Below are 20376 nucleotides of genomic sequence, written 5' to 3'. Positions count from 1 at the left end.
AAATGACTTAGAAAAGCAACAATAGTAAAATTGTTCTACTCAATACATCACATCATTAGACTTTATTATTAGAACATTATGAAATATTAAAACTGAAGTAATGTTTTTCCTTTCCATTTTGAAAATCTGATTAAAACAATGAAGCATTTTGGGGTGCCTGGGTGGCACAGTGGGTTAAGCCTCTGCCTTCGGCTCAGGTCATGATCTCAGGGTCCTGGGATCAAGCCCTGCATCGGGCTCTCTGTTCAGCAGGGAGCCTGCTTCCCCCTCTCTCTCCACCTGAATCTCTGCCAACTTATGATCTCTCTCTCCCTCTCTCTCTGTCAAATAAATAAATAAAGAAATCTTAAAAAAAAATAAAAATAAAAAATAAAACAATGAAGGATTTTAATAATTAGTCATTATCATGTACAGTTTACAGGTACAAAAGCACGGTCCCTTCTCTCAAAAGTGTATAGTCTAAATGCTATGTAATGATGAATAAATAATTAGGCAATTAATTAAGAATGTCAGTGATAATAAATACCAAAGCACTTAAAGAGATAAATAGGTAAAAGCTAAAATAATAATTCTTTACAGAAAAGATACACAGGACTTGCATTAGGATTTAAGAATAGTTAGAAAGGAAACAGAAGAAAATAAAACAGATTAGGAAATGGCAACCAAAACAAGTCAAGGCAGAGATAAAGATTCTGAAGTGTTTGTACAAATTAGGAAGACAAGGCTTAACAAGAATGAAGGATGAGTTGGGAGAAAAGTAGAAAATAGGGGCGCCTGGATGGCTCAGTGGGTTAAAGCCTCTGCCTTCAGCTCAGGTCATGATCCCAGGGTCCTGGGATCGAGTCCCACATCGGGGTCTCTGATCCGCAGGGAGCCTGCTTCCTCCTCTCTCTCTGCCTGCCTCTTTGCCTACTTGTGATCTCTGTCTGTCAAGTTAATAAATAAAATCTTTAAAAAAAAAAAAAGTAGAAAATAAAACAGGAAAAGATAATACCAGATTATGGAAGACCTTGAAAGCCATGTATAGTGGTGAATGATATGGAAAAAATGACACTGAACTTATTGGGCAGTGAGAAGAAATAATGAAAGCAATATTTAAAGACAGGTATTTTTAGAAAACTAGACAGTAAGCCCCAGAAATAGAAGAGTCAGAGATTAAAGTAAAGGTTGTTACTATAATTAAGTTCAAGATAACAAAAGTCTATGAAGAAGGAGGCCCCAATCACTCCACAAAAAGAGAGAGATTTTATTTATTTATTTAAGAATGTCTTATTAGGTTCTTTTTAAATTAAATTAAATTAAATTGTCAGGAGGTGGGGCACAATCAGAGGGAATAGGGGGCAGAGGGAGAAGTGGACTCCTAGCTCAGCAGGGAGCCAGATGTGGGACTTGAACCCAGGACTCTGGGATCATGACTTGAGTCAAAGGCAGACGCTTAACTGACTGAGCCACCAGGCATCCCAAGAGAGATACTTTAAAGGAAAAACTAAAAGAATCAGATGACTACTTTAGTATGGGAAAGGAAGAATTTAATCTAAAACACTGTGCCTAGGGGGTGCTTGGGTGGCTCAGACCATGATCCCAGGGTTCTAGGATTGAGCCCACATTGGGCTCCCTTTTCAATGGGGAATCTGCTTCTCCCTCTTCTACTCCCCTGCTTGTGTTCTTTCTCTCTATATCAAATAAATAAATAAAATCTTAAAAAAATAAAAATAAAATAAAACACTCTGCCTGAATGTCTAAGGAAAAGGTATTTGTCATTGAACAGACAAGGAATTTAGAAGTACAGCTAGTTGGGGCACCTGGGGGGCTCAGTGGGTTGGACTTCTCTGCCTTTGGCTCAGGTTGTGATCTCAGGGTCCTGGGATCAAGCTCTGCATCGGGCTCTTTGTTCAGCAGGGAGCCTGCTTCCCCCCACTCTCTCTACCTGCTGCTCTGCCTACTTGTGATTTCTCTCTCTCTGTCAAATAAATAAATATTTTAAAAAACCTTAATACATAAATGTTAAAAAAAAAAAAAAGTACAGCTAGTTGTGACATAGTAATTTCTGTTTAGCACCTGGTGAACTGAGGTGAAATTCAAGTAAAGCTCCAATTAAGTAGCTGGAGATCTGGGGCAAGGGCACAATTAAAGAACCAGTGATACAGATTTGGAAATCATTTTTATAAAAGTGAGAGTTGAAAGTTAACAAAGTTGATCAGCTCTCCAAGGGATAAAATGTAGAGAAATAAGGCAAAGTCAAACAGCAAAACTTATATGAAAAGAAATAAGTACAAGTAAAGAAAAAGTAATGGTCAAAAAATAAAAAGTAGAAAAACATGATAATGAAGTTTTCATGGAAGACATGCAAGAGAAGAAATGATAGTGAAGCATGAAGGAATTTATATGATCTCTGCTTAAACAGAGCTTACACTAAGGAATAAAAGAATAGATGAGATCAGAGGTAGCATTAAAATAAAGTATTACAGATATAGTCAAAAGTGGACATTTTGGGATGCATTATAGCAATAATCAATTTAGTGAATCTAGGTAAGGATTATTTTTAACTCACCTCACAGCTCCTAAGACGGCAGGCCCACATAGGTGTGTTAGAAGAAAGAGGCTGGAGAGGAGCCAGAAAGGGTTCTTCAAGCATTCTGGGACAAGGAAGGAATATACATAAGTATATATTACAAGTTACACACACACAAACACACATATGACATTCAACCATTTTATCCCCTGAGGGATACTGAGGTCATCAATAAGAAACTGTAATAATAGGGGTGTCTGGCTGGCACAAATGGTTCAAGCCCCAAGCTGGGTATAGAATTAATTTGAAAAAATAAAGATATAAGATCTTAACTGCAATAATAACAATAGAGTTGGTGGGTGTACTTTAATTATAATTTTCTTTAAACAGCACTATTTTATTAGTTGCTAAAGAAACGGCCTATGTTTTTTCTTCCAAATATCTATAGCCCCAACAAAATTAAGTATTTTAATATCTCCTTCAAATCTTATTTTGTAGTCTTCTCATTTTATTTCATTATATAATTGTTTTTCATTTAACGAAAAAATGAGCCAATAAAACATCTTCAGGTGACTTGTTAAGTTAAAATGATATTATGTCAAGCTCTAAGACTAAATGTAATAAGTAGTGTATAAATTTTTAAATGCTGTCTTTAAGAGTTAAAAGAATATAAATAATACAAAATCCATATCTACATTTGCCTAAATTATTATAGTGTTAAGGCAAAAATAAAAGCTGAAACATATTAACAAAAAACACTTGATTACTTTACCACAGAGGAATTAAATACATAAAAAGATAATGAACCATTAAACATTTTAGGAACTAGAGCGGATATTTCTTTTTTTTTTTTTAGAATGGATATTTCTTTATTCTAAAACCCCTATTAGTGCCAGATGTTTTCAGATTGCTTCAAAAGACAACAGGCAAGTGTCACTGAGGAAAAGTAGCACATTAGACATTATAGCTTTTTTTTTTTAATTTAAAGATTTTATTTATTTATTTATTTGACAGATCACAAGTAGGCAGAGAGGCAGGCAGGGGAGGGGGTAAGCAGGCTCCCGAGCAGAGAGCCTGATGCAGGGCTCGATCCCAGGACCCTGGGATCATGACCTGAGCCAATGGCAGAGTCTTTAACCCACTGAACCACCCAGGCGTCCCTAGACATAGCTTCTAAAATAGTCTTCTAGTTGCCAAGATGTCATTTAAATAATTAAAGATATTTGACAATTTGATGATAGTTTATTCTGTTTCTTGAATTTCTAATCTTTTTTTTAGTCAGCTCACTTTAGATATGATAATTTTAAAAAAGATTTCCATGATAATTTCAAAACATGAACTCCTCTTTCCCACGGACTCACCTGGCCACTGTCTTTTTGGGCAATGTGACAGATGCTTGTGGATGAAGAGTATAACTACTGGTATTATCTGCTAGAACATCCACTCTTACAGTTGGTAAATTTCTATCATTGGACTTCTCTTCAGAGACATCTTAACAGCAATAATAAGAACAATGCAACGTCAGTATCTTGAATAAGTCCGTGAGAATGTAACTAAGTAGAACTCATCGATTTGAAATATGAAAGGCAAGATATGCTCTAAAGATGCCAAAACTTAAAATGTTTTATTGAGAATTTCCCTAATAAACTTGTTTAGTTTCAAATTATAATACTAACTACTGAAATTTTGTAATTACATTTTTGAAGCTTATATTGAACAGCTAGGATATAAAAGTGGTACAATTGTTATGTTAACAGTTTCATAACATAATAGGGAAGTATAAAACTCTTTTTCATTTTTTAAAAAAAAATTTTAAAAATTCAACTAGTCAGCATATCATCATTAGTTTCAGACTCTTTTCATTTTTATACCATGTTTTTCATTTTGTCTGCAAACTGTTTTTTTCCTTAAGTTTTAACTATTAACAAAGGCGAAGAACCATATCACTAAGGTAAAAGTATCTATTCTAAATAATTGTTGTTATGTTCTAATAATTGTTAGTTACGAACGAACAATGAAACAGTGTAGCTATGGTATTAGATAGAAAAGGAAGGAAAGCAAAAAAGAACTAACATGAATATTATCAATAGGTTAAGAAAGAGTAAAAAAAAAATGGGGAGCACGATTCTCCTTTCTGAGTCTGAAGGAAAAAAAGAGCAAAGAGGATGAAAAAAATAGTTAAAAGAGTAATGAGTCACATGGCTAACAACAATATTGATAAAAATACAAATGTAATAATTTCTCCAGTAACTATTAACACTATAATCTTGTTATTGTAGCTGTTATTACTACTGTTATTATAATTAAGAATTTATTTTATGCTCACTGGTCATTTGGGAGGAAGCAAGAGTCAACCAGCTTCACAGAATTCCAAAATGAAATAGACAGCTAACCTAGACAGGAGTTGAAAAATGAACTTGAAATTTATTTGGGCTAAGAATCTTTTTCTAATTATTCAGTTCACAACCTTACCCAAAGAGATCGACTTTAGCACAGACTTTCATGAGGTGATTTTCTGATACATATATTTGTTCTTCAAAACATTCTTAAATCCCATATAACCCATGATTACTCACCCTGAGGACTATTCACATCCACAAGCTGCCCCTGAGGTACAATCACTTGTGCCATTCCTGTCTGTGTAGATGGAATTACACGCAGCACCTGTCCATTTTCTGAGGGGTTGGCGACAATCATCTTGAACATTAAGAAAGAAATCAAATGCATAAGCCAACAATGCTTTAACAGAATTATTACTAAATAAATGATTAAAGACATGCCTATCTGTATGGTAGATACTATTATTTCCCTCATTTTGTAGATGAAAACACTGAAGTACTGTTTCGGAGCTGGTAAGTGTTAAAGCTGGGATTCAAAACAGGTAGTTTGACTCTATGTCTATGATCTTAACCACCTATGGTCTTAATCATTACACATGTATGAGGTCTAATCACTTAGTAATGTAAACAAGGATCTCACTGGACTTAATGTATTTGCTTTTTTCTACTTACTGTATTATATCCCTAAGTGTTTGGATTATTTGTATGGTAGTCATTTCTTCTGTATTTTATTTCACTTTCATTTGTTTAAATACTGTATCTTGTTAGATGTCTAATTAAACAGAATTTATTTTTATATCTCTGAATTTTTATATATTCTGTCTTGGTCCATAAGGAATACCAAAGGATGCCCCAAAATTCTGAAAATATAAGAAAAATTATATGTTTATTATTTCCATTTCTTCCTTCAGTTTAACAATTGAATCTATTATCTTAAATTTAGAGAACTGTCAACTAAAAGGGTGTCTGAAGCTGGAAAAAAAACCATTTTGAGCCCATCATTTGAAAAACAAAATATTTTTATTTTTTTCTCAGTGTTCAAAAATTCATTGATAGGGGTGCCTGGGTGGCTCAGTGGGTTAAGCCGCTGCCTTCGGCTCAGGTCATGATCCCAGGTCCTGGGTTCGAGCCCCACATCGGGCTCTCTGCTCTGCAGGGAGCCTGCTTCCTCCTCTCTCTCTGCCTGCCTCTCTGCTTACTTGTGATTTCTCTCTGTCAAATAAATAAATAAAATCTTTAAAAAAAAAAAAAAATTCATTGATAATGTACCACACCCAGTGCTCCATGCAATACATGTCCTCCACTTGAAGACAAGTTTATCTTAAATTTCCAGACTTTTCGGACACCCTATAAACTTTATTACCTAACATACTACTCTTCTATCGACACAGTGTTACTGTTTTACCCAAGGTCTACTAGACTCAGTTCTTACTCAAGTAATTCTTTGTAATCATTCCAACCCACTTTCCAAGAGGGCCTTTTTTTAATTAAATTTTTAAAGTTAACATATATTATTTGCCCCAGGGGTACCGGTCTATGAATCATCAGGCTTACACACTTCACAGCTCTGACCATAGCGCATACCCTCCCCAATGTCCATAACCCAAACACCCTCTCCATACTCCCTCTCCCAAGCAACCCTCAGTTTTTTGTGACATTAAGAGTCTCTTACGATTTGTCTCCCTCCCGATCCCAGCATGTTGTACTTTTTCCTCCCCTACCCCCCAAACCCCCCACTTTGCCTCTCAAATTCCTCATATCAGGGAGATCATATAATTGTTTTTCTCTGATTGACTTATTTTGCTCAGCATAATACCCTCTAGCTCCATTCATGTCATTGCAAATGGCAAGATGTCATTTCTTTTGATGGCTGCATAGTATTCCATTGTGTATATATATATATATATATATATCACATTTTCTTTATCCATTCATCTGTTGATGGACATCTAGGTTCTTTCCATAGTTTGGCCATTGTGGACATTGCTGCTAAACATTTGGGTGCACGTGCCCCTTCGGATCACTACATTTGTATCTTCAGGGTAAGTACCCAGTAGGGCGATTGCTGGGTCGTAGGGTAGCTCTATTTTCAACTTTTTGAGGAACCTCCATGCTGTTTTCCAGAGTGGCTGCACCAGCTTGCATTCTCACCAAAAGGGTAGGAGGGCTCCCCTATCTCTGCATCCTCACCAGCATCTGTCGTTTTTTGTTAATTTTAGCCATTCTGACTGGTTTGAGGTGGTATCTCATTCTGGTTTTGATTTGTATTTCCCTGATGCCAAGTCATGTGGAGCACTTTTTCATGTGTCTGTTGGCCATCTGGATGTCTTCTTTGCAGAAGTGTCTGTTCATGTCCTCTGCCCATTGCTTGACTGGATTATTTATTCTTTGGGTGTTGACTTTGATAAGTTCTTTATAGATTTTGGATACTAGCCCTTTATCTGATATGTTGTTTGCGAATATCTTCTCCCATTCTGTCAGTTGTCTTTTGGTTTTGTTGACTGTTTCCTTTGCTGTGCAAAAGCCTTTGATCTTGATGAAGTCCCAATTGTTAATTTTTGCCCTTGCTTCCCTTGCCTTTGGCGATGTTTCTAGGAAGAAGTTGCTGTGGCTGAGGTCAAAGAGGTTGCTGCCTGTGTTCTCCTTAAGGATTTTGATGGATTCCTTTCTCACACTGAGGTCTTTCATCCATTTTGGGTCTTATTTTCGTGTGTGGTGTAAGGAAATGCATTTTTCTGCATGTGGCTATCCAACTTTCCCAACACCACCTGTTGAAGAGACTGTCTTTTTTCCATTGGACATTCTTTCCTGCTTTGTCAAAGATTAGTAAACCATAGAGTTGAGGGTCTATTTCTGGGCTCTCTATTCTGTTCCATTGATCTATGTGTTTCTGTGCCAGTACCATACTGTCTTGATGATGATAGCTTTGTAATAGAGCTTGAAGTCTGGAATTTTGATGCCACCAACTTTAGCTTTATTTTTCAACATTACTCTGGCTATTCGAGGTCTTTTCTGGTTCCATATAAACTTTAGGATTATTTGTTCCATTTCTTTGAAAAAAAAAAAAAAAAGGATGGTATTTTGATAAGGATTGCATTATATGTGTAGATTGCATTAGGTAGCATAGACATTTGCACAATATTTGTTCTTCCAATCCATGAGCATGGAATATTTTTCAATTTCTTTTTGTCTTCCTCAATTTCCTTCATGAGTACTTAATAGTTTTCTGAGTACAGATTCTTTGCCTCTTTGGTTAGGTTTATTCCTAGGTATCTTACGGTTTTGGGTGCAATTGTAAATGGGATGGACTCCTTCATTTCTCTTGCTTTTGTCTTGTTGTTGGTGTATAGAAATGCAACTGATTTCTGTGCATTGATTTTATATCCTGACACTTTACTGAATTCTTATACAAGTGCTAGCAGATTTGGAGTGGAGTCTTTTGGGTTTTCCAAATAAAGTATCATATCATCTGCAAAGAGTGATAGTTTGACTTCTTCTTTGCCAATTTGGATGCCTTTAATTTCTTTTTGTTGTCTGATTGGTGAGGGTAGGATTCCTAGTACTATGCTGAATAGCAGTGGTGATAGCGGACATCCCTGCCGTGTTCTTGACCTTAGCAGAAAAGCTCTCAGTTTTTCTCCATTGAGGATGATATCCATGGTGGGTTTTTCATAGATGGCTTTGAAGATATTGAGGTATGTACCCTCTATCCCTATACTTTGAAGAGCTTTGATCTAGAAAGGATGCTGTACTTTGTCAAATGCTTTTTCTGCATCTATTGAGAATATCATATGGTTCTTGTTCTTTCTTTTATTAATGTATTGCAGCACATTGATTGATTTGTGGGTGTTGCACCAACCTTGCAGCCCTGGAATAAGTCCCACTTGGTTGTGGTGAATAATCCTTTTAATGTACTATTGGATCCTACTGGCCAGTATTTTGGTGAGAATTTTCGCATCTGTATTCATCTAGGATATTGGTCTGTAATTCTCTTTTTTTTTTTTTTTAAAGATTTTATTTATTTGACAGACAGGGATCACAGTAGGCAGAGAGAAAGGAAGGGAAACAGGCTCCCCGCTGAGCAGAGAGCCCGATGTGGGGCTCAATCCCAGAACCCTGGGATCATGACCCAAGCCGAAGGCAGAAGCTTTAACCCACTGAGCCACCCAGGCGCCTCTGTAATTCTCTTTTCTGATGGGGTCGTTGTCTGGTTTTGGGATCAAGGTAATGTGGCCTCATAAAATGAGTTTGGAAGTTTTCCTTCCACTTCTATTTTTTGGAACAGTTTCAGGAGAATAGGTATTATTTCTTCTTTAAATGTTTAGTAGAATTCCCCTGGGAAACCATTTGGCCCTGGGCTCTTGTTTGTTGGGAGATATTTGATGACTGCTTCAATCTCCTTACTGGTTATGATTTCTTCCTGGTTCAGTTTTGGTAATTTATATATCTCTATGAATGCAGCCATTTCTTCCAGATTGTCAGACCTGCTGGCGTATAGTTGCTCATAATATGTTCCTATAATTGTTTGTATTTCTTTGGTGTTGGTTGTAATCTCTCCTCTTTCATTCATGATTTTTTAAATTTGGGTCCTTTCTCTTTTCTTTTTGATAAGTTTGGCCAGGGGTTTAACAATCTTATTAATTCTTTCAAAGAACCAGCTCCTAGTTTCGTTGATTGTTCTCCCGTTCTTTTGTTTTCTATTTCACTGATTTCTGCTCTGATCTTTATTATTTCCCTTCTCCTGCTGGGTTTAGGCTTTCTTTGCTGTTCTTTCCCCAGCTTCTTTGGGTGTAGGGTTAGATTGTGCACCTGAGACCTTTCTTGTTTCTTGAAAAAGATTTGTATGGCTATATACTTTCTTCTCAGGACCGCCTTCGCTGTGTCCCACAGATTTTGAACAGCTGTGTTTTCCTTATCATTTGTTTCCATGAATTTTTTCAAATTTTCTTTAATTTCCTGGTTGACTCATTCATTCTTTAGAAGGATGCTCTTTAGTCTTCATGTATTTGCGTTCTTTCCAACTTTCCTCTTGTGATTGAGTTCTAGCTTCAGAGTGTTGTGGTCTGAGAATATGCAGGGAATGATCCCAGTCCTTTGGTACCAGTTGAGATCTGATCTGTGACCCAGGATGTGATCTATTCTGGAGAATGTTCCATGAGCACCAGAAAAGAATGTGTATTATTGCTTTGGGATGGAATGTTCTGAATATATCTGTGATGTCCATCTGGTCCAGTGTGTCATTTAAGGCCTTTATTCCCTTGTTGATCTATTGCCTGGATGATCTATCCATTTCAGTGAGGGGGGTGTTAAAGTCCCCTACTATTATTGTATTATTGTCAATGTGTTTCTTTGATTTTGTTATTAATTGGTTTATATAGTTGGCTGCTCCCATGTTAGGGGCATAGATATTTAAAATTGTTAGATCTTCTTGTTGGACAGACCCTTTGAGTATGATTTAGCGGATTCAGTTATTTTGAGTATGATACCATTGTATGTTACAGACTTCTTGTCCCGAGCTGCTTTCAGGAGTTTCTCTTTGTTACTAAGACTTGTAAGTGTTACTATTAGATGACGGGGTATGGACCCATTCTTATTGATTTTGAGGGGGAGTTCTCTATGCCTCCTGGATATTGATGCTTGCTCCCTTTGCCATATTAGGGAAATTCTCTGTTATAATTCACTCCAATATACCTTCTGGCCCCTCTCTCTTTCTTCTTCTTCTGGAATCCCAATTCTTCTAATATTGTTTCATCTTATGGTATCACTTATCTCTCAAATTCTCCCCTCGTGGTCCAGTAGTTGTTTGTCTCTCTTTTGCTCAGCTTCTTTATTCTCTGTCATTTGGTCTTCTGTATCACTAATTTTCTCTTCTGCCTCATTTATCCTAGCAGTAAGAGCCTCCATTTTTTTACTGCACCTCATTAATAGCTTTTTTGATCTCAGCTTGGTTAGATTTTAATTCTTTTATTTCTCCAGAAAGGGCTTTTATTTCTCCAGACAGGGTTTCTCTAATATCTTCCATGCCTGTTTTGAGCCCAGCTAACACCTTGAGAATCATCATTCTGAACTCTAGATCTGACATTTTACCAATGTCCGTACTGATTAGGTCCCTAGCCTTTGGTACTGCCTCTTGTTCTTTTTTTTTTGTGGTGAGTTTTTCCCACCTTTTCATTTTACCCAGAGAAGAATAGATGAAGGAGAGAATAAAATACTAAAAGGGTGGCAAAGACCCCAGAAAAATGTACGCTAACCAAATCAGAAGAGACACCAAATAGGGGGAGAAGAAAAGGGGTAAAAAGAAATTTTTAAAAAATTAAAAAATATATATATAGTAGACTGGTGAATAGAACAGAGCCACCAACTTGATTTTGGGTGTATTTTGGTTTCTTAAAAGAAACTACCTCCCAAAATTTTTAAAGAAAGAAAAACTTATATATATATATACAACAAAATAAGAACAAACATGAGAAGGAATGGAATATGACTGTAAAGATGAAAATAAAAAAAGAATTCTAAAGAAGGAATTGCTAAGATAAGTTGGTTGGAAAAAGAAAGAGGAGAGAATTTGCTCAGGCTGGAGACCATATCAAAGCCCTATCCTAGATTTAGGGTATATTTTGATCTATTGGAAGAAACTGTATCCCAAAATTTTTGTATAAGAAAAAACCCTTTATGTATACAAAAAATAAAGTTAGATACTATGAAGGATAAAATATGACTATAATAATGAAGGTTTAAAAATTTTTTTTTAAAGAAAGTATTGTTAAGATAAACTAATTAGAAAACCTTAAAAGAGGAAAGAGAAGTTAAAATTAGAATAAGAAAAAAATAATTTAATTAACTTTGCAAGGCTAAAGAATCATGAGGTGAAAGCCATGAATTCCATGCTTTGCTTTCTCCTCCTCTGGAATTCCACTGTCCTCCTTGATCAGTGAGCTTGGTCTTGGGTGGATGTTCTTGCTGATCTTCTGGGTTGATTCTCAAATGTTTTTGTCCGAGGCAGAATTGCACTGCCCTTGCCAGGGGCCAGGCTAAGTAATCTACTCCTGCTTGCTCTCAGGAGCTCTTTTGTTCCCTGAACACTTTCTGTAGAGCCCTGGAGGACAGGAATGAAAATCTCCGGCCTGGAGGTAAGACAGCCTTTCTGTTTTATAAAACATGGAAACATAACTGATGCGTGACAGAGACTGCAGTTCTAATTTTAAGAGGGTCATTGGAAAAAATTTTTAATTGAAAAAAAATTAAATTTGAAAAAAATTTCAATGAAGTAGATGCTTTAGGGACAATTAACTGTAAACATTTCTCAGAAATTAAGACTAGTAATTGTTTCCCTCCCCCAAAGTTTATCAAGTTTCTTGAGATAAAAATACCTTGCCATACCTCTTATCACTTCATCATGAAAAAGTAACTGTAAACTCTGATGACAATAATTGCTTGACATTTGTTGAATGCATACTAAATGGCAAGACTTTACATGCATTACTGTATGTATTCCCTATCATATGTAAATGAAGTATATACATTTTAAACTTGAGGATACTGTCATAAGAGGTTACACAACTCATGCAAGATAGGGTGGTGAGTTGAAATTCAAACCCAAATTCAAACAACTATTCTGTACTGCTTCCCATTATCTGACGATTTTACTTAACCTAAAAGAAGACAAAAACAATATAAGAAATACTGCTGGGCTTTAAAAGGCAACAGTAATAACATGGTTTTTAAATTCCTTTCTCCTTAAATAAGATCAAATACTTGTAAAAAAATATTCCATTCATTCTTAGAAAATGAATCTACTAAATCCAAATAAAACACATATATTTATAATTTATTTACTCATATGAAAATTTCATAATTAAGAAAGATGTGTGGAATACCTCTTACTTTTGGAAATATGTTTCCTATGTAGAGTGGAGGAGAGCCTCCTCCACTTTCTCCTTCCTTAGCTTTCTCCTTCCATAGCTTCCTTCTACCTAGTACCTAGAAAACTATTTCCAGTTCATGTAATTTGATAATGGTGACAATAATATTACTTTTCCTATTTTAAAAGGAAATTACTTTTAATCTTTGCTATGATATCAGAGTTTTGAAAAGTCATCTGTTGCAATGCATTCTATTTGAGGCAGACCATGAACATTATCAGAAAACCTTGACTAATAAGTAGTCATATTTACTGGGCTCTTTGTGTACTGTACAATATATCTCATAAGTCCAAATTACCATCCCTGCTTCACTTTAAAACCTCTTCATTTGTTGCAGATTCACCCACTACAGAATCTTTACTACTTCTTTGATAACTTCTACATCAAAAAATCACATTAAAAATTTTTTTTAAAAAAAAGCTCCATACGGTGGGAGATCTTGAAAATGGGAAAGACCATGCATGTATAGGGGCAGGGTTTTTTTTAAGCATCACGGTACTTCTACTCAGTTTTGCTTTGACTCTATAATTGCTCTTGGGGTACCTGGGTGGCTCAGTGGTTAAAGCCTCTGCCTTCGGCTCAGGTCATGATCCCAGGGTCCTGGGATTGAGCCCCACATCGGGCTCTCTGCTCAGCAGGGAGCCTGCTTCCCCCTCTCTCTCTTCCTGCCTCTCTGCCTGCTTGTGCTCTCTCTCTCTCTCTCTGACAAATAAATAAATAAATAAAATCTTTATAAATGACTAATAAAATTAATACATGAATAATAAAATTACACATCTTATAAGACTGTTCAAGAAAAAATAGAGGAGGTACAACAAGCAGTGTCAGGAAGAAAAAGGGGGCATCATCCTACAAATATTTATATCTTTGTTCTACACTTGATATATAATAGCTTCAGAATAACAATACTAAGATTATTATTAATATTAAATTCATTGAAAGTTTATACATTTTGTTTCTAGATTATATCCTGTTAGAGATGTACAATCAGATTACTGTCTTTGAAATAATTCACTAAGGTGCTTGGGTGGCTCAGTTGGTTAAGTGTCTACCTTTAGCTCAGGTCCTTGGATCGAATACCCCAACAGGCTCAGCAGGGAGCCTGCTTCCTCCTCTCTCTCTGCCTGCCTCTCTGCCTATCTGTGATCTGTCAAATAAATAAAATCTTTAAAAAATAATAATAATTCCATTATGTAATTAATACCCATTGTAGAAAATTTGGAAAACAGGTAAACAAGACATATGTTATTCTTCATATTATTAATGTAAAGATATATTTTTTTTAATGTAAGGATATTCTTAGTAGTCAGAGAAACGAAGTTTTTCTCAATAATTCTCTGTAATTTCCAACAAAACCATCTTTCATTTCTTCTACTCAAACTATAAACTTGGCCATGAATACTTCAGAAACAATTTAAAGCAGCATTTTCACCTTTATATGCACTGTTACTTACATGACACATACGTATCTACATCAGCGAAGCTATGTCTAATTGCCAGTATACCACTGCTATTTCCATTGTTTTCTTTTGCTTCAAGAAGGCATACCAACCTGTGGCATGCAAGTTAGTGACCGAGAGATGGGTAAAGCAATATCCTTGAGTTCAGCCAAATGCATACACAAAAATAAATGTAAGTTGCATGTAAACTCTGGCACTAGTCACAGATTATGATACATTTCCAACTGATCTCAAAGTAACAGTGTACCTAGACCTAGTAACTGGGAAGTAGTTTAACATTCTATTAGTAGTCCTAAAATGAAATCTTTTAAAATCTTCAGGTAACATAAAAATGAACATCATGGAAAGGGTATTTTCAAAGCAATGCAAGTCAACAGTTTCAAGAAATTAAGGTCGCCTAGTAAGGTTAATACATTTTGCTAAATAGCATAAAACTGATTATTTATAAAATACACTCACCATTTGTGCATTAGAATCCCCCAATGACTGGAGTTCATATTGAATAGGTTGCTTATTTTGGTCCACTAGATGGAATTGTTCTGCAGAAAGAGTCTGTGTCTGAGTCAGGGCCCCTGGTATATTCTGTGATGTGAGTGAATTATCAGCTTCATGAGAGGTGATGGGTAAAACTCTAGTAGGAGAACCATTCTGTCCAAAGGAAGGATCCCTGGAGTCCATGCAGGTTAGATGCTTTTGTAAGGAAAAAAAAAAAAAAAGCACTAAGGGTGTTTGTAAAATATAATGTCACAATCTGTATCTTTTAAATTTAAAAAAAAAAATTTTTTTTTAAGGTATTAAGTAATCTCTACACCCAACATGGGACTCAAACTCACAACCCCAAGAGTAGCAGGCTCTATCGACTGAACCAGCCCAGTGCCCGTAATGTTACAATCAAAAAAACAAACAAAGAATGTTTACTAGCCACTGTGAAAACAGTATGGAGGTTCCTCAAAAAATTAAAAATATAACTACCACATTACTGGGTATTTATCCAAAAATACAAAAACATTAATTCAAAGGGATACATGAACCCGTATGTTTACATAGCAGCATTATTTACAATGACCAAATTATGGAAACAGCCTAAGTATCCAATGATTGATGAATGGATGTGGTATGAATTGATGAAGTTGTGGTATAAGACACAATGGAATATTATTCAGCCATAAAAAAGAAGAATGACATCTTGCCATTTGCAACAACATGGATGGAGCTAGAGAGTATAATGCTAAGTGAAGTCAGTCAAAGAAAGAGAAATACCATATGATTTCACTCATATATGGAATTTAAGAAACAAATGAGGAAAGGGAAAAAGAGAAAGAGAGAAATCAAGAAACAGACTATTAATAAAAGAGAACATACTGATGATTACTAGAGCAGGGGATGGGGACATGGGGTAGACAGGTTAAATAGGAGATGGGGATTAAGAAATGCACTTGTTTTGGGGGATTTTTTGGTTTTTTGTTTTTACAATTTTTTTTGTTTTTGTTTTTGTTTTTATACTTTGTTAAAGTAGGTTCCATGGCCAATGCAGGGCCCAAACTAACAACCCTGAGATCAAGACCTGAGCTGAGATGAACAGTCAGATGCCTAACCTTAGACTGAGCCACCCAGGCACCCAGGAGTGCACTTGTGATGAGCACTTGGTGATGTATAAAACAGTTGAATCAATATATTATATATATATAATATATGTTATACATATATTATATATATATATATATTTTATGTTATATATTTTATGTATATTTTTATATATACATATATACATATAATATATATAACATATATATAATATATAACTAATATAATATGTTAATTATCTGAAATTTAAAGTAAAATAAATAGAAAGCTGTAATAAAAATGGAAAGATTCATTTTTCAGTTAATTATTCACTTCATTTTTTACAAGAGTTGTCAATTCACACAGACTGATATAGACAGAAAGCTGTTCTAAACTGAAATTGTTGATTTTTATATTTTATTTCAATCGTATTGAAATAAAGTTGTCCATGGGAACACATCCTGAAATCATGATATATAATTCAAAACACAGATTTTTCTTTATATATAGATTTTTAAGAATATAGAATTTTTATAATACAGCTTTTAAGTAAAAGCTTTACTTTTGGTGCACCTGGGTGACTCAGTGGGTTAAGCATCTGCCTTCAGCTCAGGTCATGATCTCAGGGTCCTGAGATCAAGCCCCGCATCGGGCTCTCTGCTCAGCAGGGAGTCTGCTTTCCTCTCTCTCTGCCAACTTGTGATCTCTGTCAAATTTAAAAAAAAAAAAAAAAAAAAAAAAAAAAGCTTTACTTTTAAGTAAAGCTCTATATTATAAAGTTAAATGTATGATAGAATTGTGGATAAATTGTAACATTCTTGAATAAAATTAAATATAATACTATTTCTTATACATTAAAAAGTTATTAAATGGGAGCACCTGGGTGGCTCAGTTGGTTAAGCATCTGCCTTTGGATCAGATCATGATCCTAGGATCTTGGGATCAAGCCCCACATAGGGCTCCCTGTTCAGCAGGGAGCCTGCTTCTCTCTCTCCCTCTGCCTGCCACTTTCCGTGCTTGAGTTATCTATCAAATAAATAAATAAAATCTTAAAAAAATATAGAAGTTGTTAAATGGAATAGAAAAAAGCTCCCAGTTAAATTCCTACCTCATATACTTGAGAATCTGTTTTTGATTCTTCGGAATCATTATGGTTGACTCTTAGGGAATCGTTAGATTGTTCCATGCTGGTATATTCAATTCCATTTTCTTCTATTAGTTAAGCTGAAAAAAATGTAAGTATCTGATTAAAGCACTTAACATTTTTATGGAATGTTTGTCTTAAACAAATCTCACATTTCTCCTACTGTGTTAACCCATACTATTCAGGTTAAATAATTTCCATTCTATAGATTAAGAAAATTCTATAGGTTAAGAAAATAAACATTTTTGTTAAATGATTTGCCAAGGCGCCAGAATACATTCAGGCCAAAACAAAGATTACCATTATGTAGTTTCCTCATCTTATCCTTCATTAAACTCATGCACTGGCTAATTAAGACTGTTGTTACGGGACAGGTACTTTTTACCCTTTAAATACTTCTAAAATTCTCATTTTATAAAGATTTAATGCAAATAAAGGTTCTTAATTTTATGAGTTGAGCACATACTATTGTAGCATTAGATAATTTTAGAAAAGATGTTTTGGTGTAGACAGATTATATACAAATAGATCTTACCATAATGCACATCACACCACTAATACTGGGTTGACAAACTTTGAAAATGAATAAATATGTATTCCAGAAGTCTGAGCCACTTAGGCTTGGTACAGTGTTAGCTCTAGTGGTGACCTGGCTTTACACACACACCCATACACACACAGACACAGACACACACACACACCGCCCCCTTGGGATATTTGGCAATGTTTGGAAATATTTTTGGTTGTCAAAAATGAGAGAAGAGTGCTACTAGAATCTAATGGAGAGAAGCTAGGGGTACTACTAAATATTTTGGAATGCTCACGGCAGCCTCCAAAACAAAGATATCAATGGTGCTGAGGTTCAGAAACCCTGGCCTACTATAATATAATAAATGCTAGATTCTGGATTATCTGAAAGTAATGATGCTTTAAATCTCAAAACTGGAATAAGGTCAAAACAAAGCTGGTGAAGAATAACACTGGAAAATTTATAATATAAAATAAACTTCATAGAATCTTTTTAAGAACCCACACACTTAATTTTATTTTTAATAAAACAGCACAAAGTCTTCTTAAAAATCCTGAAAGTTTTATTTTTAAATTAACAGGCATTAAACTGAACTTCCTTTTTTGTTTTCGCTATGTAGTTCTGTGGATTTTAACACATGTAACCACATCACACCACAATAAAGTCACCCTATGCTATAATTTAAATTTATACCTTGTACTTAAGACTTAGTTGGTATATATATTTGAACACACGAAAACATTTTTCTTTGATAGCATCTACACATACATTTGTAAAATTAACCATTTCAGAAAATCTACAAGGTGTGCCATTTCATATTTCCAAAATATTATAAATATTTCTATTCAAATATAAATTGTAATAGGTTAAAAATCAGTCTTATTTTTAATATATAACTTTAAAATATCTTAAAGTTGTTTCTCTTTTAAGATTTTAAATTACCACTCGTATTCTAATTCATTACAAAAATCCCAAAAACCTATAGGTCCCTCTCAGGTTAAGGACAATTTTATTTTATAATGTTCTGGTTCTGTTCCACTTTGAATTTTTCACATATATAAAACTTAGGAATAATATGTTTTATATATAGTTTAAAAAATAAAAAGAAAGTTCCACTAATGGCAATATGGTAGATTAGATAATATAAAAGGCTCTCTTGCTAGAAAACGAAAAAAGAAAGTGGGTCTAAAAATACTTTATGACTAGGAGCTGTTACAGGATGTAACAAAAATCAAAGGCCACTCCCTGCTGTCTATGTCCCCTCCCCCACCAAAAAAAAAAAAAAAAAAAGAAAAGAAAAAAGAAAAGCAAAAACTGTGAGCCAAAACCCAAGTGAAAAGCACAAGCAAAGAGGAAAATTTCTGCAACAGCAGTACTAACACACAAGTTTTATGGCCGGGAAAGTGGGGTATGGATAAGTAGCTCTTAGGGGAGAGGAAATTAAAATTCCCAAGATAAGACTAGGAACCTGAAAGATCTTGAGACAATAGTTTAGCCCAGCTTCTGGTAAGACCAAACGGAGCTATTATGTGGAGGAACCCAAACCCAATTAAGGCATTAGTTTCCTTTCATATCAAGATTCAATATAAGCTTATAATCAGAGTGCCAAAAACACAGGAAATAAACCTTCAAAAGAAAGAGTCAGCAAAGTCAGACACCTCCTTAAACTTCAAATATTGGAACCATCTAACAGTGAATATAAAATAACTATTTTAAACTCAAAGAAATAAACTGAATGAATAACAGGAATAAGCAAGCAACAAGACTGAAAAGTTTAATCTGAAAGAGAACCAAACAGAACTTTCAGAAATTTAAAAAAAAAAAAGTCAATGGATTGATTAAATAGAATAAATTTGGAAGAACGAACAATTAAATTAGCAGCCATATTTTTAAAAACTACCCAGAATTCATCACAGGAAAAACAGAAGATAAAAAACATGAAGAGACTTAAGACTTAAACAAAATAGAGTAAGTATAATATACTTATAATTGGAATTTCAGAAGAATAGAAAAGAAATAGAAAAAACGGCTGACAGACAATACTTGAGGAGAAAGTAGCTAACAATTTTTCAACACTGAATCCACAGATAAAGTACAAAATGTACCAAAATTAATCAAAAGAAATCTATACCCAATGTAGTAGAAGTACAAAAATTCTAAAAAGAAAGGAAAATATAAAAGTGAAGCAAGAGAGATAAGATCACCCATGGGGGGGCGCCTGGGTGGCTCAGCGGGTTAAGCCACTGCCTTCGGCTCAGGTCATGATCCCAGGGTCCTGGAATCGAGTCCCACATCGGGCTCCTTGCTCAGCAGGGAGCCTGCTTCTCTCTCTGCCTCTCCCTGCCACTCTACCTGCTTGTACGCTGTCTCTCTCTGACAAATAAATAAATAAAATCTTAAAAAAAAAAAAAAAAAGATCACCCATGGGGTACTGACATTAGATACACAGCAGACTACTCAATAGCAACACTGGCAGAAGTCATGTTAAAAAAAAGAAAATTAATTCTCAGCATATGATTATACAAGCTCAAAACGATTTCTTTCACAAAGCAGGGTGAAAGATATTTTAAGATTTTAAAAAACTGAGGGGTGCCTAGGTGGCTCAGTCAGTTAAGTGTCTGCCTTCAGTTCAGGTCATGATCCCAGTGGGATCGAGCCCCACATCGGGCTCCCTGCTTAGCAAGGAGCATGCTTCTCTCTCTTCCTCTGCTGCTCTCCCTGCTTGTGCACGCTCTCTCTCTCTCTCTCAAATAAATAAATAAAATCTTTAAAAAGAAAAAGTTTTTAAAAAACTGAAAGTTTACAATGAATAGATCCTACATGAAAGAAATTTCTAAAGAATGCAGAGAATAAAAATGATACCAGAGGGAAATCCTGAGATGCCAGAAAAATGGTAAGCTAGTAAAT

General features: G+C 35.0%; 1 protein-coding gene across 8 annotated transcripts in view; it reads right to left on the bottom strand.

The window, feature by feature from the left end:
• The window catches only part of CARF (calcium responsive transcription factor), a 66296-nt gene that overhangs the window by 32703 nt on the left and 13217 nt on the right, over positions 1 to 20376 (bottom strand). For 4 of the 8 annotated variants that reach the window (XM_047720776.1, XM_047720774.1, XM_047720772.1 and 1 more), the window contains 5 exons: positions 16905 to 17019; positions 14693 to 14923; positions 5089 to 5209; positions 3874 to 4003; positions 2552 to 2636 (listed from right to left, as the gene is read on the bottom strand). In XM_047720776.1, coding sequence (XP_047576732.1) covers positions 2552 to 2636; positions 3874 to 4003; positions 5089 to 5209; positions 14693 to 14923; positions 16905 to 16982 — 645 coding nt within the window. In that variant the 5' untranslated portion in view covers positions 16983 to 17019. Of the gene's footprint in view, positions 1 to 2551; positions 2637 to 3873; positions 4004 to 4838; positions 4906 to 5088; positions 5210 to 14692; positions 14924 to 16904; positions 17021 to 20376 lie in introns of those variants that run through there. The other 4 variants (XM_047720775.1, XM_047720777.1, XM_047720778.1 and 1 more) reach the window with 2 other exon arrangements.

The sequence above is a fragment of the Lutra lutra genome, chromosome 3 (assembly GCF_902655055.1).
Source record: "Lutra lutra chromosome 3, mLutLut1.2, whole genome shotgun sequence".
Lineage (NCBI taxonomy): Eukaryota > Metazoa > Chordata > Mammalia > Carnivora > Mustelidae > Lutra > Lutra lutra.
Note: the sequence above shows the minus strand (reverse complement) of the source record. Positions and strands in the feature narration are given on the sequence as shown.